Raw genomic sequence first — 18362 nt, 5'->3', positions numbered from 1 at the left:
CCTTCCTATTATTCTGATTCACAAAGTTTTTCTACATTTTCCTGCCTACTTGTCTCTTGGGCAGTAAATAAAGGTTACCTCTGCCCCAGAAATGTGTTTTAAAGAAATAATTCTTAACAAAAGATATACATCAGATTTAACTGGGAGTGTTTCAACATCCCACACCTTTACCCTAAATGTAGAATTAGAATCTCTGGAGATGGAATCTGGAAATATCTATTTTTTTTAAAAATTTCCCATAATTTTGGTATGTAACCCTAATTATGAACCACTGGTATGAAGTGTTCATATGCCTCCAAAGTAAGAATGAGGGGCCATGGGAATTTGGAGTTGGAATGGGGGTACATTTATGAAAGAACTGGATGAAGTGGGCCTCAGCACTGTCTCCTGAAGTCTTAGATGTCCCTTAGTGCCACTCCTGTAGTATACCTTAGGCCAAAGCAACGGTTCCTGGGCTAGGCTAACTTAGGAGTCTCTGCATAACTTAAGAAGAATTCAGACCCTCTTTCCCGAAGACATGAGTAATATAGGCCGTCTATTCTGGCATTTGAACTACATACATAGAACCTACTCTTCCATCTTGTCTGACTTGGTCTCCTGACTTTGCTTTGCAGACAGCAGTGGCCCTTCCAGCACTGTGTCCAGCGCTGGTCCTTCCTCCCCTACTGCAGTGGATGGTAACTGCCATTTTGGCTTCAGTGATCACCCCTCCCTAAATTCACATGTGACTGAAGAACATCAAGGCCTTGGGCTGCTCCAGGAGACCATTGGGAATGGAGCACAAGAGCTCCCCATAGAAGGGGAACAAGAGCCTTTTGAACGAAACCAGTCCCCACAGGAACCACCTGTGGAAACCAGCCAGCCATGCCAGAAGGTTGCTGAGGAGGTCAGCCAACCATGCCAGAACATCCCTGAAGAGGTCAGCCAGCCATGCCAGGAGAACCATGATGATGTTAACCAGACATGCCAGGAGGTCCCTCAGATCAGCCAACCATGCCAGAATGCCAGCCTACTGTACCAGAAAGTCTCTGAGGAAGCTTGCGAGCTTTGTCAGGAGAACTCTGAGGAGGTCAACCAGCCATGCCAGGGGGCCCCTGTGGAGGTTGGCAGGCGGGTCCCTGGGTTACCTGTAGGGGTTGGTGGCCTGGCCCAGGAAATCCTCGTGGAAGTCGGCAAACCAGCCCAAGGGATCCCTGAGGAGCTCAGCCAGCCATGCCAGGAATTCTCTGGGGACATTGGCAGGCTGGCCCAAGAGGCTTCTGCAATCATTTTGTTGTCTCAGGACATCCCAGAGGTTGATAAACCATCCCAAGAGTTCCCTGGGGAGGGTGATCTGCATGTCCAGGAGGTCCCAGAGGAGGTGAATCAGCAGCAGTCCTATGTGGTCCCTGAGTTGATTGACGAGCTGTCTGGAGAGGATGTTCCTGAAGTCCAGTATCCATCTAGCAATGTAAACCCTCAGAGCCAGTCTCTAGCCTGTGACCAGAACTCACCCCTTCCACCAGCAACATGTGATTAATCATTTTCTCATTAGTGGTGTCACACTATACCAGACATTTGAGCTAGCAAATTTTTCTGTTGGCTAACTCACCCGCCAGCATTAAGGCCTTGGATCTCACCAGAGGTGTCTGAGGAAGCAGTCCTCTTGGCATGAAGCATACCTGTGCCAGAGCTGGGCTTGGGGAGGAGCCAACTGCAGGTTAAAGCAGCTGTTGACTTCTCACCCAGCCATTAGACTTGAAAACGATTTCCTTCAAGAGGTAAATGGGTCTATCATTACCTAACTTTCTCTGATCATCCCAGGAAATCCCAGATTGGTAAAGGAACTGCCACTTAACTGCTGAAGACAACACCTGGGGATAGCAAGTGCAAAAGGGGACTCCAAGGTCTCTACTTTTCTGGAAAATATTCACAACTTTTCAAGGTACCCTTAGACCATATGCGCATTCAGGGGACTCTTGTCTTTGTTAGTATCCTCAGGTGGGCCCAGGATGGCTGTCTGAAATGTCTGGGAAAAAAGAGTTCCTTTCCCAAACAAATACCCATCATGGCCACAAATTTTTAGATTGGGCTTATGGATGTTTCCATATCATCCCCAGGTGCCCTCTCTGCCCTAGACCTGTTCCTCTGGGCAATAGCTCTAGGGAAAAATAGGTATTAGATTGCTGTGAAAATTTCAGAGTAACTACTTAAAATGCTCTGGGGGTTCTTGGCCAATCTGTAAAGCTGGGCCTCCTTTTGTTGTGGGACTATATGGCTTAGGAGATATTGTAGTAGAGAAAAATCAGGTTCTATTTTAAGCAATCAGCAGAGATCAGTATTGTACAGACATGAGCAAAGATTATATATATATTTCTGTAGTCAAGTCAGGGACAGACTGGCCAAAGACCAAATACTCCAGGGTCCCCATAGGATTTGTCCTCATATCATTGTGTCTTTAAGGCCAGGTGTGATTATGAAGCTTTTCCCAAAGATCTGGGGATGGGGATGGGGATGGGGGTGAGTAGGAGGGGTAATGTGGTCATTGGAGTTGGGGGCCGGAACATTATGAGTGCTCAATAAATATAAAATAATGAGAATAGTCAACCATAATAATGGTGGTGATGATGTATGTCCTTGTGAATTCAAGAATGAATGACTGGGGACTTCCCTGGCGGCACAGTGGTTAAGACTCTGTGCTCCCAATGCAGAGGGTCGGGGTTCAATCCCTGGTCAGGGAACTAGATCCCACATGCATGCTGCAACTAAGAGTTCGCATGCCACAACTAAGGAGGCTGCTGGCCGCAACTAAGGAGCACCTGTGCTGCAACTAAGGAGTCTGCGAGCCACAACTAAGACCTGGCACAACCAAATAAATAAATATTTAAAAAAAAAAGAATGAATGACTGTAGGTCAGTCAAGTCTGTGACTGAATTAATCTGAACCAGTCAAAAGCCATTGTAGTTGAGCAGGAATGGACCTTAAAAATATGGAGATTAAACATCCCAGGAGGTCCCTATGGCAATCAGCCTACAATCCCAAAATTTCTTAAATAAATAGTGTTACCGGGAAGAGAGGTTCTATCTCTGTGAAGCACCAAAGGGTACAGTGCCTTCTCACCAGATCGTTGGAATCACCCTCTTAATTTTTAACTGATGCTTGGGAGTGAGTGTCAGGAGTTGATATAAACGGCGTGTGCTTTCTTTACCCCCTTGATGTCTTTACACTGGGAAAGCCTAGAACACTAGGGGGGCTGGAATATCCCCCTCCGCATGTATTCACATTCACAACTTGGCCTTTCCTGACATACCCAGGACTATAAAGGGTTTCACTGCAGAGGAAAATCCAACATTTTATAATACTTCATGGAAAGCCTGACTGCACAGGTGAAAGCTGTTTACAACCTCAATAGCCTCTGGATCTCTTAGGGCCCCTCAATTCCTTACCTCTTTGGTGTTCTCCTACACAAGGTATCTGATGCTGGTTATTCGGTCCTTAGCTCTTGACCCCATGGTATGCAGATCCCCTTCCCAGGAGGCCCCCTGCCTTTCTTTCCTCCCCCAAACCAAATATATGTCCCCACCCTCAGTTCCTATTACCCATACTTGGGCATTCTCACCTATTTTCAGAAATAATGCTGGCTTCCCATAACTTTTTCTCCCTTCACCTGCCCTATATTCTCTGGCTTCCCTGGGTCCTGGAACTGCTTCCAGTCATCAAAGGCATCAAGATAAATGACCATGCTGGTAGAAGCAGAGAGTTAGAAGCCAGGGCCCAGCAACTAAGCAACGTGTGGAGTCAGAAAAGGCCTAAGCAGCACTACGGCATCTGTAATGAACTTGATTTATTGTTAGAGTTGGAGGTGGCTCCGTCACAGCAGCTGGGAACTGTAGCAGGGACGTGTGGGAGGGAGCAGAGCACAGCAGCACGAGAGGGTGGGAGCTAGGAAGAACACAGGTGGTCTCGTTTTGGTTTCCACACAGTCATTTGGCAGAGAAGCTGAGCCCTGAAGAGCGTCTGGATTTCTCAGTCCTGCAGTCGTCTGGCAGGGCTGCTTATTGGCTTGCTTGGGGTGAGGTCCTCTCCTGGGGTGGTATTTTCGGCCTGTTTTCATCTCACTCAGTAGGAGTTAAGACCTAGCTCAGCTTCCTCTCCCTCTTTCCTTCCTCCCTCTCATTTTCCCCAAGTCCTCTGGCATGGCCTCCACCTCCCCGATCCTCTGTCCAAGAGTCTGGGGCTGGAAAAGCAGCCAGCGTTCCCATTTCAGCTGCAGGATGGCATAGTGGAATGTTGGGGGAGTCACACGTTGCTGGGGTGTCAAATGTTAGGATGTCAGGCAGTGGCTTTTTAACCCATTACACACCAGGCCACAGCAGGTGACCACATGCAGATAAGCCAAGCAGGTATGAGAAGGGATCAGGAGAGTTGGAATGGGTGGGTGAAAACTTCATAAGGTCAGGGAGCTTGGAAGAAGTCTGCGATTGGGGCTGGGCTCTCCTTGCTCCTTTGTGCTGCCCAGTAGGCCTGGTCTGGGCACAGCTCTGGGATGTGAATGGTATGAAGCAGGGGCCGGGAGGATAAGCTCCTTTCTTCTCTCACCAATCTGTTGGTCAAAAGAGCTTCAAGTTTTGGATTGAAACATTCAGATACAGAGAGAAGCAGTGGGACAGTGTAGCAGCAGCATACCCCCAGAACCCTGCTGGGACCCAGACTCTGGTGGGGAAGGGAATGGGAGATGGAGGAAAGGATGCAGCTCTGGCAACCTCACTGACAGTATCCTGCCCCCAGGTCACATAAATTACTATTGGAAATCCTTCCTTGGGATGCTAAATACATAGATTAAGATAAAGAGGTCCTTGGGGTTGGGGATATGATCTCCCTCCATGAGGGAGGAGGTTGCTCTCTGAGATCCATCCTCACTCCCCACCCAACACCAGCATTAGGCAGTGCTAAGAGAGGGTGTCACTCCAGGGTTCTCAGGCATCATATGACCTTGTATCCTAATTTTGCACTCTCCCCCTATCCTAATCCTGTTACCTTTGGTTTTGAGACTCCTTTCAGGCATGGATGAAGGGGAGGCACAACCCCTCCCATTTAGTCCAGCCTAAGTTCCCACTAGACATCCTGTCCCCCTCGCCCCCCTCAACTCCCATGTCCCTCAACCCCAAAGGACTCAGCATTAGCCATTCTCTAAGGGGGTTGTGGGAGCAGATCCTTGGGGAAGGGAGAGTGGTTCTTTCAGAACTCAATCTTGCAGGCTGGGAAGGACTCATCCTGCATGACCACGGTGCTGCTGCTCGCCAGGACCAGAACGTTCAGTTGTTGCTGCTGCTCATGAGTCTGCTGGTACCACTCACGAGTCACCTCCGTGTCGTGAGTAGGGATCAGAGTTACCTAGGTGGGAGACAAGACATGCCTGAGGTGAGGATGTGAAGTCGGGGGATGGGGCACCTGATGGTCCAGGATGTAGTCCCACTCCCGGAGAAAGAACTCAGTCCTTGTATTTTATTATGTTTTATTTATTTTTTTGGCCGCGCTGCGCGACATGCAGGATGTCAGTTCCCCAACCAGGGATCAAACCTGCGCCCCCTGCAGTGGAAGCGCAGTCTTAACCACTGGACCGCCAGGGAAGTGCCCCTCAGTCCTTTTATAAATAGAGACTGTGTTCCATTGCTGCCTCTGAGTAAAGTTTGACCAGACTACCTCCTTGGTGCTTCTTGCCACTCACCTGAAGATTCTCCCCCCACTGGGCCTTGCCCTCCAGCAGGGCGTCCAGCACAGCCCGGCTCGGCTCGCCATTGGCAGGGTCATTCCCACTGACCACATAGTAGGATGCACGCACTCGTCGGAAGAAGTCAAGGTCAGCAGTCTTGCCACTGCAATGATTCGGGATATAGGCAAGATCCACATATACAGGGGGGCCAGAGCTGCCCTTGGAACCCAAGGCCGCTGTAGAGACAACACAGAACTCATTGTAGAGGGAAAGCAGAACTCTTTTGGCAACCTTCTTCTTCCCTCCCACCCTCCCTCTCTTCCACTGGAGCCCTTGACCAACCACACCCAGCCCCAAACCACAATCTCTCCCACTTTCCATGTTATACTTACTTGGTCCTGCCTTGAGTCCATTGATTAGGCCTTTGGACATGGGGCTGTGTCCATCCTTTTCCTCTGCTGGGGTGACCTGGCTTGGAGTGCTGCGTGGTCGGGGTGGCACCCGGGATGCTCGATCTGCAGTCCCTTTACCAGGGGTGGGTGAGCGTTTTCCCCGAAGATCCAGACGCTGGGCAGGAGACGCTGGCTTGGCCCTGCCTGTGGCCCTGCGGCCGACTCTCCCCTGTGTCTTCTCCTTCTCCCGTAGCCTCTCTACCCTTCCAGACTCTGAGCTGAGCCCCTCGGGGTCAGCCATGCACACGTCAGGGCGGGGAGGGGCTGGGCGAGGGTCTGGCTGGGGGATAGGGGGTGGGTCATGGCCAGGCCTGGGATGGTGAGTCCCACTAAACCCACCAGCTTTGTCCACAGGCAGGAAGTCCCCATCTTCATCTGAGTCGAGGGCTGCCTCAGCTGTGATGGATGGACACTCCTCAGTTTCTGGTGGAACGTCAGAATCTGACTGCGAGGAGCCCGAGTCGCTGACTGACGTCGGGGGTGTCTCATCTGCCACGGGGCAGGGGCCCCCTGTGGCCCCTGCAGCCCCCACCCGACGCCGCCCCCCTCTCCCTACCAGCCGAGCTTCCTCAGTTAAGAGGTCACTGTCATCCGTGGATTGAGGCAGAGGTGGGTTCAGGAAGGACGGAGAGAGCTCCCCACGATGCGGCCGGGGCTCAGCAGCACATCCCTGGGGCCCAGCCTCCATCTCAGGGGAGACACTTCTAGGTTGGTCTCCAGAGGCCCCTCCAGGGCACCGTGGCTGCTCCGGGGAGAGCAGCGTGTCAGGCCTGGAGCTCCTCTCGGCTCCCTCAGGCCAGGCCCCACGTTCCCAGGCGGGACAGGCGTCAGCCTTTCCTTTCTCAGCCTCAGCTGGGGCAGGGCCTGGGGGCTTGGGGCTGGTTTCAGTTGGGCCATTGGTGGCACGATCCCTGGAGGGGCCCTGTAAGGGGCTTGGCTTCTTGGTGGCTGCCCCTGAGCACTCCAGGCGGCAGGGCAGGGTGCCCTCATCCATGTCTCCAGGCAGGCTTGGAGCCAGAGCTGGGGCCAGGTCCAGTGAAGCTGGAGGTGCTGGGCTCAGAGCAGTGAGGTCCCAGAGGCCGTGGGCAGCTGGTTCCATTCCTGGGACCAGCTCTACAGACCCTTGTTCTGCAGCCTCCAGGCCGGGAGGGAAGCGCTCAGCCACACTCGACATCACAGGTGTGGTGGCCTCAGAAGAGGAGCCTTCAGATAGGGCTGGTGAGGCAGGTCGCGGAAGACTGGAGAGAGGGGCCCCGGGAGAGCTGGGTGATGGGAGCTGGGGCAGTGAAGAGTCCAGGCTGGGGGCCTTGGTCACTTCTAGGTACTCATCATGCCGGGCTCTGGTGGGGGGCCCTGGAGCCAGAGCCAAAGCTCGGTCACCAGAGAAGGCAAGGGACCCACAGGGTGCCGAGCGGGGTTCTGCTGGAGAGGGCAGCTGTGGAGGAGCTGGCTGCAATGAGGAGAAGCCAAAGGCTGATGCAGGGAAGTCCAGGCTGGGTCGGGCAGGACCCAGGTGGGAGTCCAAGGAAGGGCTGGTATGTGCCTCACTTTCAGGCCACAGGGCGGAGGGGCCTGCAGGCATGGGCTGCGGGGGACTTGGGGACTGGGCCTCTTTCTCAGGCTGCTCCCGAGCCCCCTTCTCCAGCTCCAAGTCACTCGTGCTGTCATCCCAGTGACCACGGCCTGGTTCCTTGGGGGATGGGGTTCTCCTATCTGGGCTATGGCTCAGGATGTTACCATTAAGTGGGGGGCTTGGGCCTTTGCTCTGGGGGATAGGAGCACGGGGGGGTATTGCAGGTGGGGTGAGGCTGGGATCCACGCTTGGCCCTGGCTCAGGCTCCTGCTTGGGGGGTACGGTGGGTCCCGCCAGAGCTGCATAGCTGAAGGTTGGAGTGTCGAATTGGAGGCGATGGGGTGAGACAGGAGATGAAAGCTCCTTCTCTGCAGATGTGCATTGGCCAGCAGCCTCCTCCTTGGCTGAGATGTGTGGGGGCCAATCCCCAGCTGCTCCAAGTGGAGGCTCTCTAGTGGGGCATGCAGGGCCCAGCCCAGTGAGCATCATCTGCTCATAGATGTCTGCGTACTGGAAGCTTCGCTCATCGGGATAGGGTGTGGGCTCTCTCTGCTCTGGCTCGGTCTGCTCGGGCTCCTTAGAGGCAAGGCTCGCACTGGCCTCTGGGACCTTTGACCCGAGGGGGCTGCTGTCAGGAACCCCAACCCCACCTTCTTCTTCCCTTTCCCCTTCAGCCTTGCGGTAGTCCTTCCCTAGGGGGGAGTACGGCCCGCCTTCCAACTCAGCTGCCCCCTCCTGCACTGCAGCCACCACACTGTCATACTCGGCTGTGTCCCAAGAGAAGGGCGCAGGAGTGAGTGGCTGTGGGGCAGGTGTTGGGGGAGCTGGAGCTGGGGACAGGGGTGCAGGGGGCAGGGGTCTGTCCTTGGGCACCCATGGTGGGATGTCAGCCAGCCATGACGGGGTGGTGGGCTCATTCCTCATGGGTGGCATGGGCTTAGGCTCTGGGATAGGGCTCTCTTGTCCTGTGGCTGGCGGAACCCTCTGTCCAACCATCTCAGGTGGGGAGGCCGGAGGAGAGATGATCTCAAAAGGGGAGCGAGTCAGCTTGTCCTCTTCCTCTGGTGGCAGCCCAACTGGTGACTCAGCAAGCCAGCGCTCCACCTCCAGCTCCTTCTGTGGTGAGGGCTCCTGGAAGCCCTTAAAGTCTGAGGCCCAGGGACTCTTGGGTGTAGGCTCCAAGGGGGGCACTTCCTGCTCATCATCCGGCCCCTCATCGAGGAAAGTGCTCTCCCGCTCTTCTGTGAACCGTGGCCGGGCCCCCTGGCCACCCAGCTCATGAGGGAACCAGACCTTCCGCTCACAGCTCAGCTCCCTCCAGTATGTGTCCTGTTCCAGGACCACATCCTCTGTGCCCCTCCAGTACCTGTCCTCCTGCTCAGGAGATGTGTCCTCCCATGTCCGGGCAGGCTCCTTCTGTTCTCCAGCTGGCTCTCCTCTGGCTGGAGATGTTTCTTGCCACTCCTGGACCACGTCCTGCTCCTTCCAGTACTTCTCGTCCTGCTCCCGGGCCTTGTCCTCCTGCACTGGGCTCTCTTCCAGCCCCAGAGCTTTGGTCTTCTCCAGCAGAGCTTCTTCCTTCTGTCCCACAGCCTTGACTTTTTCTGGAGATTTTTCCTCTAGGATCTTCTCCTTTAGTGTCATGGTTTTATCCTCCTGCACAGGACTCTCCTGCTCCTGAGTTCTGTCCTTCTCTTCCAGAATCTTGTCTTTTTGTTCAACAGCCTTTGGATAAATGTTTTGTTCCAGAGCTTCACCCTTCTGTTCTAGGGCCAAGTATTTTTGTTCTAAAGCCTGGTCCTTCTTTTCCAAGGCCTTGTCCTTCTGTTCCGGGGCCTTGTCCTGCTCAGGGGATTCATCTTTCTGTTCTAAGGCCTTACCCTTCAGTTCAGGGACCTTGTCCTCTGGAACCTTGTCTTTATGTTCAGAGTCTCTGACTTTTTGTTCTAAGATTTCATCTTTCTCTCCTGGGACCTTGTCCTCCTGTTCCAAGGTCTTGTCTTTTGGTTCTAAGTCTCTGTCTTTAGGTTCTAAGTCTTTGTCTTTTCCTTCCAGGGCCTTGTCCTTTTGTTCCAGGGCTGTGTCCCTATGCTCTAAGTCTCTGCCTTTTTGTTCCAAAGCCTTATCCTGCTGTTCCACAGCCTTGTCCTTTTCTTCCAGAACCTCATCTTTGCGATAGATGGCTGTACCCTTCTGCTCTGTGACAGTATCCTTCTGCTCCAGACTTTTGTCCTTCTGCTGTAGGACTTCATCCTTTGGCTCAGGTCCCTTCTCCTTCTGCTCTGGGAGTCCGTCTTTCAACTCTGGAACTTTATCTTCCCACTCCATGGCAATATCCTCCATGGCAGGGCTTGGCAAGGACTCAGGACTCTTGGTGAGGGAGCTATCAGGTGTCAGAATGTGTTCACCAGGGCTTGTGATCATTCCAGGTGACTGCTTCCCATCTCCCAACAGTGTAGAGTGAGAGAAGGAGCTGGCAGGTAATTTTCTGTCAGGGCTCTCATCTGTGACGTCTGCCTGTGCAGCGTATCCACCGGTCCCATCTGTGGGAGGTGACACTGTGGCTGCACGGGCTTCTGGAATAGACACAAGGGCTAGGCGGTGAGAGGTGTCCTCAGTCTGCATCAGAGGCCCTTTTTCTTCCTTTCCAAGGGTTAGTTCCCCAAACTGGAGGGTGCCAAGGCTTTCTGGAGACAGCTGCTTAGAAGAGATATCCAGAGAGGTCTCCTTGCTGGGACTCTCTTCTGAGAGAGAAAGCGACCGGGTGTCTTCTGGAGATACCTGTGGCCAAAGGTCTTTGTGTAGGTGCTGCTCTGTCAGGCCACAGGGAGACCTAGGGACGGCTTCTCGGTCGGCAGTGTCTGGGGAGACCACGCTGAGGACAGAGGGGGACTCCACCTCTTCAGGGGAGAGGCCTCGGTCAGGAAACCGGAGCACCTCATCTTTCTGAGGTTCACCAGGTTCTTGGTGTGATGTTCTCAAATCTCTGGGAAGGGCTTCTGTTTCCAGAATCGGCCCTGTGGGCTCTCCCGTCTCCACAGTCTCAAAGACTATTGCTTTGTCCTCTTCTGGCAGCAGTTGGACAGTACAGCCTGCATGTCCTCCAACAATGCTGATGGGTGCTTCCTGGGCCTGGGGGCTCCTGGGAGGAGGCAACGTTCCCTCCTCCTCTGGTGTGCCCTCTTCAGGCCCTGGCTTGACTGTCCCTTCTGCAGCATCTTCCTTGCTCACACCTGGTGTACGCTTAGTATCTCCCCAGGAGTCTGCTTCCTGAAAGTCTTGGGGCTCAGACTTTTCTTCCACTGGGGACTGATGAAAGGGCGTGTGGGTGGCACTGGGTGGGCCAGATGGTGGGGGAGAGGCCATCTTCACTGTGCTGTCATCTGGGCTGAGGCAGCGCTCCTCCGCTTCTCCAACGGCTGGCTCCCCGGGATGTAGGGTGTGGCCAGGGGCAGCAAACATCAGGGGTTCATACTGATCGTGAAGTTTCTCAGACATCTGTACATTTGTGGTCTCCTCCTCTTCCTCTTCCACGGCTCTCTCTCCAGACAAGCCTCTCTGTACAATCTCCCCTCTCTTCTCTGACTCCCCAGTCACGGAGAACTCCTCACAGGGTGGTGATTTGAAACCTTTGTCTTCTTCCAGTGAGGAGGTGGGTGAGATGGTACCAGCTGATGGCACATAGTCCAGGCCCTGAGTGGCTTCCGTGTGGGAGGAGGGGATGCTTGTGACCGTGTCAAGCAGCAGGGAGCTCTTACCTGTCTCCTCTGTCTGGGGAGCTGTGAGTGAAGCCACGGATTGGTCCTCAGCCACAGATGTGGCAAAGGAAGAAAGCTTGTCACACTCAGTGATTGAGGTGGCCGAGGACACATGCTCCTCTTCAGCCAGAGGGGCGGCCACCATGTTGGGGGGGTAGGTGAGTTCCGACTCTGGCGCTCCATAGCCTTTGCTGGGGGTGGTGGGAACAGCAATGTCTGCAGGCTGGCTAGCCTCAAAGGGGCCAGGACCTTCAGGCCCAGGGAGGTCATAGGTACCTGTAGGAAATCTAGGTGGAGCTGCACGCTCCTCCGGCTCATCATGGATCTCCTCATCCGAGATAGTCTGCTCGGTCTCTGAGTAGCCAGGGATTGTCTCGTCCTGGATGTAAGAGACGTGCTCAGTGGCTCCTGCAGGGGTGGCCAGGCTACTTAGGAATGACGAGGTCTCCTTCTCAGGGGCCTTGCCTTGGAGTCCTAGTTCCTGGACCCCGAGAGCCTCCCTGCCCCTTGGCGTTACCTGCAAGGCTTCTTGCTTATGTTTTTGGTAAAAACCCTCAGCCTTTGTCTCTTCCTCTTCCTCCTCGTCTGAAGGGTGCAGCTCCTCCATTTCCTCTAACTCGGCCTTCTCTATCACATCCTCCTTTACCTCAGGTTCACTTTCCTCTCTGGCTTCTTTTCTGTCGGGGATCCCCTCTGATTCCTTTGCCTTTTTATCCTCCCAGGGGGCTCTCTCTTTCTCTGTTTCAGCCCCAGAGTCTGGGCCTCTGTCCTTGCTGCCTTGTTCCTCAGGGATGTCTGGGACAGCCTCTTTCTCCTTTATCACAGGCTCTTCTGGTTCCAGCCCTGGGACAGAGGGTAGTGCCCCCGGGGCCAATGTGCTTGGGAGTCCCTCCTCTGCAGTGTCTGGGGGGAGTGGTTTCTCTCCTAGTCCTGTGTCCCTTTGTTCAGCCAGCAACCCCGTCTCCTCACGCTTCAACTCCTCGAAGTCCTGTGTGAGATCCTCTGGTGAAGACAAGGCCAGCTCCCTTGTTGGGAATGGTGCAGCCCCCTTTTGGGCTGGGGGTGTCCGGGGCTCAGAGGACAGCTCCTTCTCCCCACGGGCAGCCCGGCTCTTCTCCATCTTGACTCTGCCGGGGGCCTTGGCTTTGTAGAGGGTCTTACGTACCTCAGGGGTAAAGGGCTTCAGGTCTGGCTTGGAAATCTTTTTGACCTCAGGTTTGGTATCTTTCCTCTTCTCCTCCTTCTTGGCATCCTTCTTTTCCTCCTTCCTTCCTTCATCCTTCTTGAGCTCCTTCCTCTCCTTCTTGATCTCTTTCTTCTCTTTGTCTTTTTTCTCTTCCAGCTTTGATATCTTTTCTTTCAGGTGCTTCTTCCCCACCTTGTCTTTGATCAGCTTTCGCTTCTCTGCCTTCAGTGCCTCACTCGACTCTGTCCTCACCCTCTCAGGCTTGGCAGGCTTCTCTGGGGGCTTCTCAGATGACTCCTTTACCTTCTTCTCTGTCTTGGCTAACTCCTTGGCCAGTTCTGAGCGGGCCTCCTTGGCTCCCTCTTCGACCACCTCCTCCCGTTTGGCCAGCTTGCCCACGGCTGTCTTGGTTGTGGCCTTGAGGCTCTCCTTGCTATCAGCCCGCTGTTTGATTTTGCTGGGTTTGAGGTTGGCAGGCACAGCCCCAGTGGCCAGCTCCTTCTGCGTGGCCACGGGGTAGCGCAGGAAGTCCAGGTGTCGAAGCTTTTCCAGGCCCTCCAAGATCTTGTTCTGGGGAGCATTCCCTGGAAAAAGCACGCGCACAATCTTCTCAGTGGGGTTGGCGGGTAGCCAGACCACCAGAGCAGTGATGGAGGTCAGGTAGGGCACCGAGATCTCAGCCTCCTTCCCATTAGCCAGCACAATGCCTGTCTTAGCTTTACTGTTGCCTGCCCACTTTTGCATGAGGAACTGCATCTCCTTGCTATCCTTGACAGGGTTGAGGACGTACATGTCCAGGCGGCCCACACCCATCTTGTGGAAGAGGGTCAGCGGCTCGATGGTGTTGCTGACCACACGGTAGAGGGGCTCGGCCTGGATGCCTAGGCGGTTTAAGTGCTGCAGAGTGAGGCAGGCCTCCTCAATGCTGCGCTTGGCCTTCCGCGAGGCATCAGGCAGCCGCAGCTTATCGGGCACGTTGAAAAAGACGACTCCAAGCTCGGGGGAGATGAGGTTCTTCACCCAGTCGCTGTAGCTGCTAGAGCCCTGGGACTGCTCCTCCTCCAGTTCCGCCACTTTGCGCTGCAGGAGTCCGTTGATGCCTGGCAGGTTGTCTGCCCCGATGTGTGTGAGCAGCACGGAGTCAATGCGGTCCAAGTGCCGCACCAGCTTCCAGAAGCAGGACTTGCGATCAGAGCCACCATCCACCAGGATGTTGAAACCATTAACGGCAAAGAGGGCAGAGTCCCCGCGGCCGCCAGGGAAGATGTAGCAGCATGGCTTGGAGAGCTTGAGGAAGCCCCCTGAGGTGGGGGGCTCCAGCAGGTCAAAGGGAGATGGCACATCCACGGTCTCAGAGACGTACTCGGAGAACTCAGCCACGCCATCCATGGTGGGCAGCATGGGCTCAGGGTTTAGCCGGAGGTGCAGGGTCTCTTGGGAACTGGATAGTCCCAGGTGGCTCCAATCACCCTCCCCTAAGCAGGACACAGTGAGGAAAGCCTGGATCCCAGGGTCTCTATTGCTGAGCAATTGGGCAATCTAGATGAAGGGGAGATAGAAGGCTGATCAGGTCATTGGGGTTATCGCAAGCCAACTCAGACTCAATCTGCTAATCTCCATCTCTCTCTGAGGTGATCTCCTACCATTCTGCCAGCATCCCTGGCAGTCAAGGAATGTGGGATTTTCCCTTCCTTGGATCCCTCCCCGCAGCTCTAGTCCTACCCCATGTTCTGTTCCTCCTAGACACTCAGACATAGAACTTACCTCTGGGTTTTGAAGGACCTGGGCAAAGTTTTGATAGGAGTAGGTGCCACTCTGTAGGATGAGGTCTCCCCCAGGCTCTAAACTTTGCCCACTCAAGATCAGTAGTTTGTGAGCTGAGGGGCTGCTAAGGAGGTGGTGAACCTAGAGTGGAAGGAGAGGACTGGTCACAGAGAGAGGAAGCCCAGGGAAGGGCACAGAATGTTCCTGGTCCCCCTCAGTTCTGCAAGGACATGCTCCCCACTGGTAGCCCCACAGCACCTCCAGGATGGGGCTGGGATTGTGAGGCAGCTTAGATGGCAGAGAGAGGATGGCTCAAAGCCAAGTCCGGGAATTCCTGGCCTTACAGCAGTAGCACTGGCAAGGGTGGGTTACGGCACTTTCGGCAGGCCCTCGTGGCAAAGCACAGGCCCTGGCCTTACCTCGGAGCTGATGCTGTCGGCACTGGGGTTTACCAGGACGATGGTCTCTAGGATCTCACTCTGGTGGCAGAGGGTCCTCTGGCCTGAGGGAGAGATGCAGGAATTTGTACTGAAGGAAGTGGGTATAGACTAAAATGGAGAGGCATTGTGTAAGGCAGGAGAGGAAAGAATGCACTGTCAGAAAATGGGGCTTAGGGGAAAGAGAAGCCTGCTTATCCTGAGATCCTGCCACTCTGGCTACTGCTGAGTAAGGTCTAGGGACTGGCTCCTGCAGCCCTTCCCTTTCAGGGTTTCCTCCTCCCCTCTCCCACAATGGCTGTCTTCTCCCTCCCTTCATCTGCCACCCCCTCTGCCTGGAACTCCCGCCTCAGACTGCCCTGGAGACAAGAACCTTTTGTCCCTGTCTGTCCCTCTCGAGCACTAAGCTCCTGGTGCTGCCTGGGGACCGGTGGGGGGGGGGGGCGGGGGGCTCAGCTGAAGGGAGGGCCTCTCGGAGGATGGTCCTCACTCAGCTCTGTCCTCACTAGCTTGCCTCTGCCCTGGGCTTTCTTGCCAGAGTGCCTGGAAATAAGGAGATGGGTGCTTCTGTGCAGTGAGTACAGACTCCTCATCCTCCTTTCAAACCCCCATCCAAGGCCAGAAGTCCCATTCGAAAAGACTCAGAGAAGTCTATGCTATCTAAACCCTTGGGGGTTGGTTACAATGCAGAGGAGAAATAGGACCTCCTGTTCTGTGCTCTGGTTCCTCAGAGGCTGAGCGTGCACTCACAAACATGCACACAATCATACTGTTTCCACCACCAAAGGTTTCACAGCTCCCCGTCCCACCTCACCTTCATGTCCCCAGGCTCCAGAAAGACCTGGTTCACTCCCCACAACCCATCCCTTTCAAACAGTTTCTCCTCTCATCCTTGCACCTCTCCTGTGGGCCTTCTGTCATGGAGAGGGGAGTCTGGGATTCACAAACAAGAAACAGATAAGGCAGGAGAGGTTCAGAGTATTCCCCAGGCTATGGAGGAACATAGTACACCATCAAATCCCCTCTCTACTTCCCTTATCCAGGCTTACATGAAACACCAAGCAATGCAGCAAAGAAAAAAAGTGCCAGGTTAGACAGGAGATCCTGAAGAAGGATGCTGCCATCCCATTCCTGCCCTTACCAACTGCAGCACACAGTGGATTTACCTTACAAACACGGAGTTGAACAGATGGTCTGGGGAGTGGGCTGTCTGGAGGATATTGGTGGGAGGACACATAACCTGTCCCCCAGACCCTCTTCTGTGACCCAGCGCTCTCTCCTCTTTCTGGGGCTCAGACAAGAGGACCCTGGGGCCAGGGCCTTTGTTAAGCGGAAGAGCGATGGTGCCAGGATCAGGCAGATCTGGCAGCACTGGGCTGCAGTTGCAGCTGCGGGGGGGAAATGAACTAGGGATGGTGTCAGAAGACCAAGCCCCGCACAGGGTAGGTGGGGCCCATGAGGAGTTCAAGCGTTCTTTTCTATTAACTTGGGAGTTGAGGGACACTTTGAGGTCGGTTCAGAGGATGAGAAGCACCTCAGAGACACGCACGGGCAGGGCTTGGGCAGGTGAGGGATGAGGGATACACCATGGTTCGGGGAGCGGCTGGCCCTAGGCTAGCTCTAAGCAGTTTAGCTTAGAAGGGCAGTTCCTCTCCCCCCACACCCACCCGCCACACGCACCACGAACACACAAGGTCACACATTTGAACTAGGAGGGCCAGAAAGAGAAAGATCTGGGGCACGGATGGATTTGCTTTCTATCTACTACCCGCCTTCCCCAGTCTACCATTCCCTGCAGTCCCCTAGACTGGCTTACAACCATAGACCTCTCTGATCCCAGTACTTGCCTTGGCGCAAGACCCTGCCCCTCACCCATGTGCTCTCAGGTTGTGACTGGCAACTACATGGTTTACACCTTGTGCTCCTCCTTTTCAGGCCTGGGGGAAAGCCCTGTTTCTCTCTTCTACACCCCACCACCACCCGCGATCCCACTGAAGGCAATTGACTTGTCTTCCCTCCTTCTTCGGAGAGGACACCTGGTGAGGCAGGGGCCCGTCCCTTTGCCAGAGATGGGGCTGGGGGGTGGGCTGCGGGTGCTGAGGCTGAGCGGGCGGGAGGGCAGGTGTCTCCGCAGGGAGGCGGCCGGGGAGGGGGGGCGCCCGGGCAGCTGCAGTCTGCCGCAGTGTGTGAGCGAGTGTGAGTGTGCGCGCTGAGCTCAGGCTCCAGCTCCGCCCCCACCCCCACCCCCCCACACCAGCATGACAAGTCATTTTCTTGGCTGCCCCTACACGGGGGGCGGGGAGGGGGGGACGCAGAGAGGGAGAAGGAACTGGATTCTCTGTTCAGAGCCCCCATCTTGGGAAGGGAAGCAGAGATGAGGTGGGGTGGGAGGCCGTGACTGGGAACCTGTGGGGTTGACAGGACGGGGAATGCGGGGCAGCTGCTGCGGAGGGAGTGCTCTCAATCTCCGGAGCGGCCTCTCCATCCCTGGAGGGAGCCAGAAAGGGGGGCTCGCGGCCCAAGTTTCAAGCTCGTCGCAGGGAATGGGTGTGGGGAGCACGCTGCAAATAGGTTGGTCTGTGAGGAGGCGCATGCCACGTCTTAATGACCCTTTCCTTCCTTCTTTTCCATAGTGTCCCCACCTTCCCATACTTGGCAAAAACTCGCAGTCCCGTTCACCCCCCAGCATAAGAGCAGCTGAGCAATGTAGCAGCTGACACCCAGAGACTCTCCCATCAGGTGCCTTCCCATAACATCCGCCTTTCCCTCAGATTCTTCTGCCCCCACCAAAGACAGAGCCCCCAAACGCCACCAGAGCCCCAGGCCTCGCGGCAGAGCCAGTGACACCACCCTCTGCGGCTGCCCCTAGGCGGCTGGCTCCCAGCTCAGCTCAGCCCAGCTCAGCCCGCGAGGTGGCCTGTCACGGTCCCGGCCCCATTGGCTTCCACCTGGTTCTGGGTCCAGGCTGGCCCCACAGCCAGTTCATCTCCTCTCTCTGTTCCCCCACCCTGCCCACCCCGCTGGGCTAGTTCCAGACACACCAGATGAGGTATCAACTCCATTCCCATTACCCGCATCCCACCTCCCTATCACAGCATCCCCCGTGCCCCATGCCAAGCCCTTTAGTTCGGTTCGGTTCTTACCCTGGGGTGTGGGAGAGAGACCCTCATCGAGGCTGTGGCTCCGGCCTCAGCCGGCAGCTTCGGGGACGAGTCTGCGGCACTAGGGTAGGAGTGGGGGGGGGCGCTTGATGGTGAGGGCGGCGCCAGGGCGGGGAAGAGGGGCTGGTCCATGACGAGGCACTGGAGACTTAACTGTTTCTTTGCCTTCACAATGTCAGTGATCTGGTGCTTCTGCTTGGCTGGGACCTGAGGAGTTGTCTAGCAGCTCAGAGCCAGGGTGGTCTCCAATGGCCCACAGGGCCCTTCTCCCCCAACCCCGCTTAGTTAAGAAATATTCTTTTAGCATCAGCCAAAAGACCAAAGTCCTGTGCTACACAC

The 18362-nt window shown here is 55.2% G+C and overlaps 2 protein-coding genes across 2 annotated transcripts in view; one reads left to right on the top strand and one right to left on the bottom strand.

Moving 5' to 3' along the window:
• PPIP5K1 (diphosphoinositol pentakisphosphate kinase 1) overlaps positions 1-3223 on the top strand; it is a 49830-nt gene extending 46607 nt beyond the window's left edge. The window contains exon 33 of the mRNA XM_060148944.1: positions 615-3223. Within this exon, the coding sequence (XP_060004927.1) occupies positions 615-1519 (905 nt within the window). The 3' untranslated portion in view covers positions 1520-3223. The remainder of the gene's footprint in view (positions 1-614) is intronic.
• A 583-nt stretch (positions 3224-3806) lies between these two features.
• Positions 3807-14927, bottom strand: MAP1A (microtubule associated protein 1A). Its single transcript, XM_060148930.1, has 5 exons — positions 14845-14927; positions 14426-14566; positions 6085-14200; positions 5708-5928; positions 3807-5373 (listed from the first exon to the last, which is right to left on the bottom strand). Exons 3-5 carry the CDS (start codon positions 14060-14062, stop codon positions 5218-5220), a joined length of 8355 nt encoding a protein of 2784 aa, XP_060004913.1. The 5' UTR covers positions 14063-14200; positions 14426-14566; positions 14845-14927; the 3' UTR covers positions 3807-5217.
• Between the last annotated feature and the right edge of the window lie 3435 nt (positions 14928-18362).

The sequence above is a fragment of the Lagenorhynchus albirostris genome, chromosome 1 (genome assembly GCF_949774975.1).
Source record: "Lagenorhynchus albirostris chromosome 1, mLagAlb1.1, whole genome shotgun sequence".
NCBI classification, from domain to species: Eukaryota; Metazoa; Chordata; class Mammalia; order Artiodactyla; family Delphinidae; genus Lagenorhynchus; species Lagenorhynchus albirostris.
Note: the sequence above shows the minus strand (reverse complement) of the source record. Positions and strands in the feature narration are given on the sequence as shown.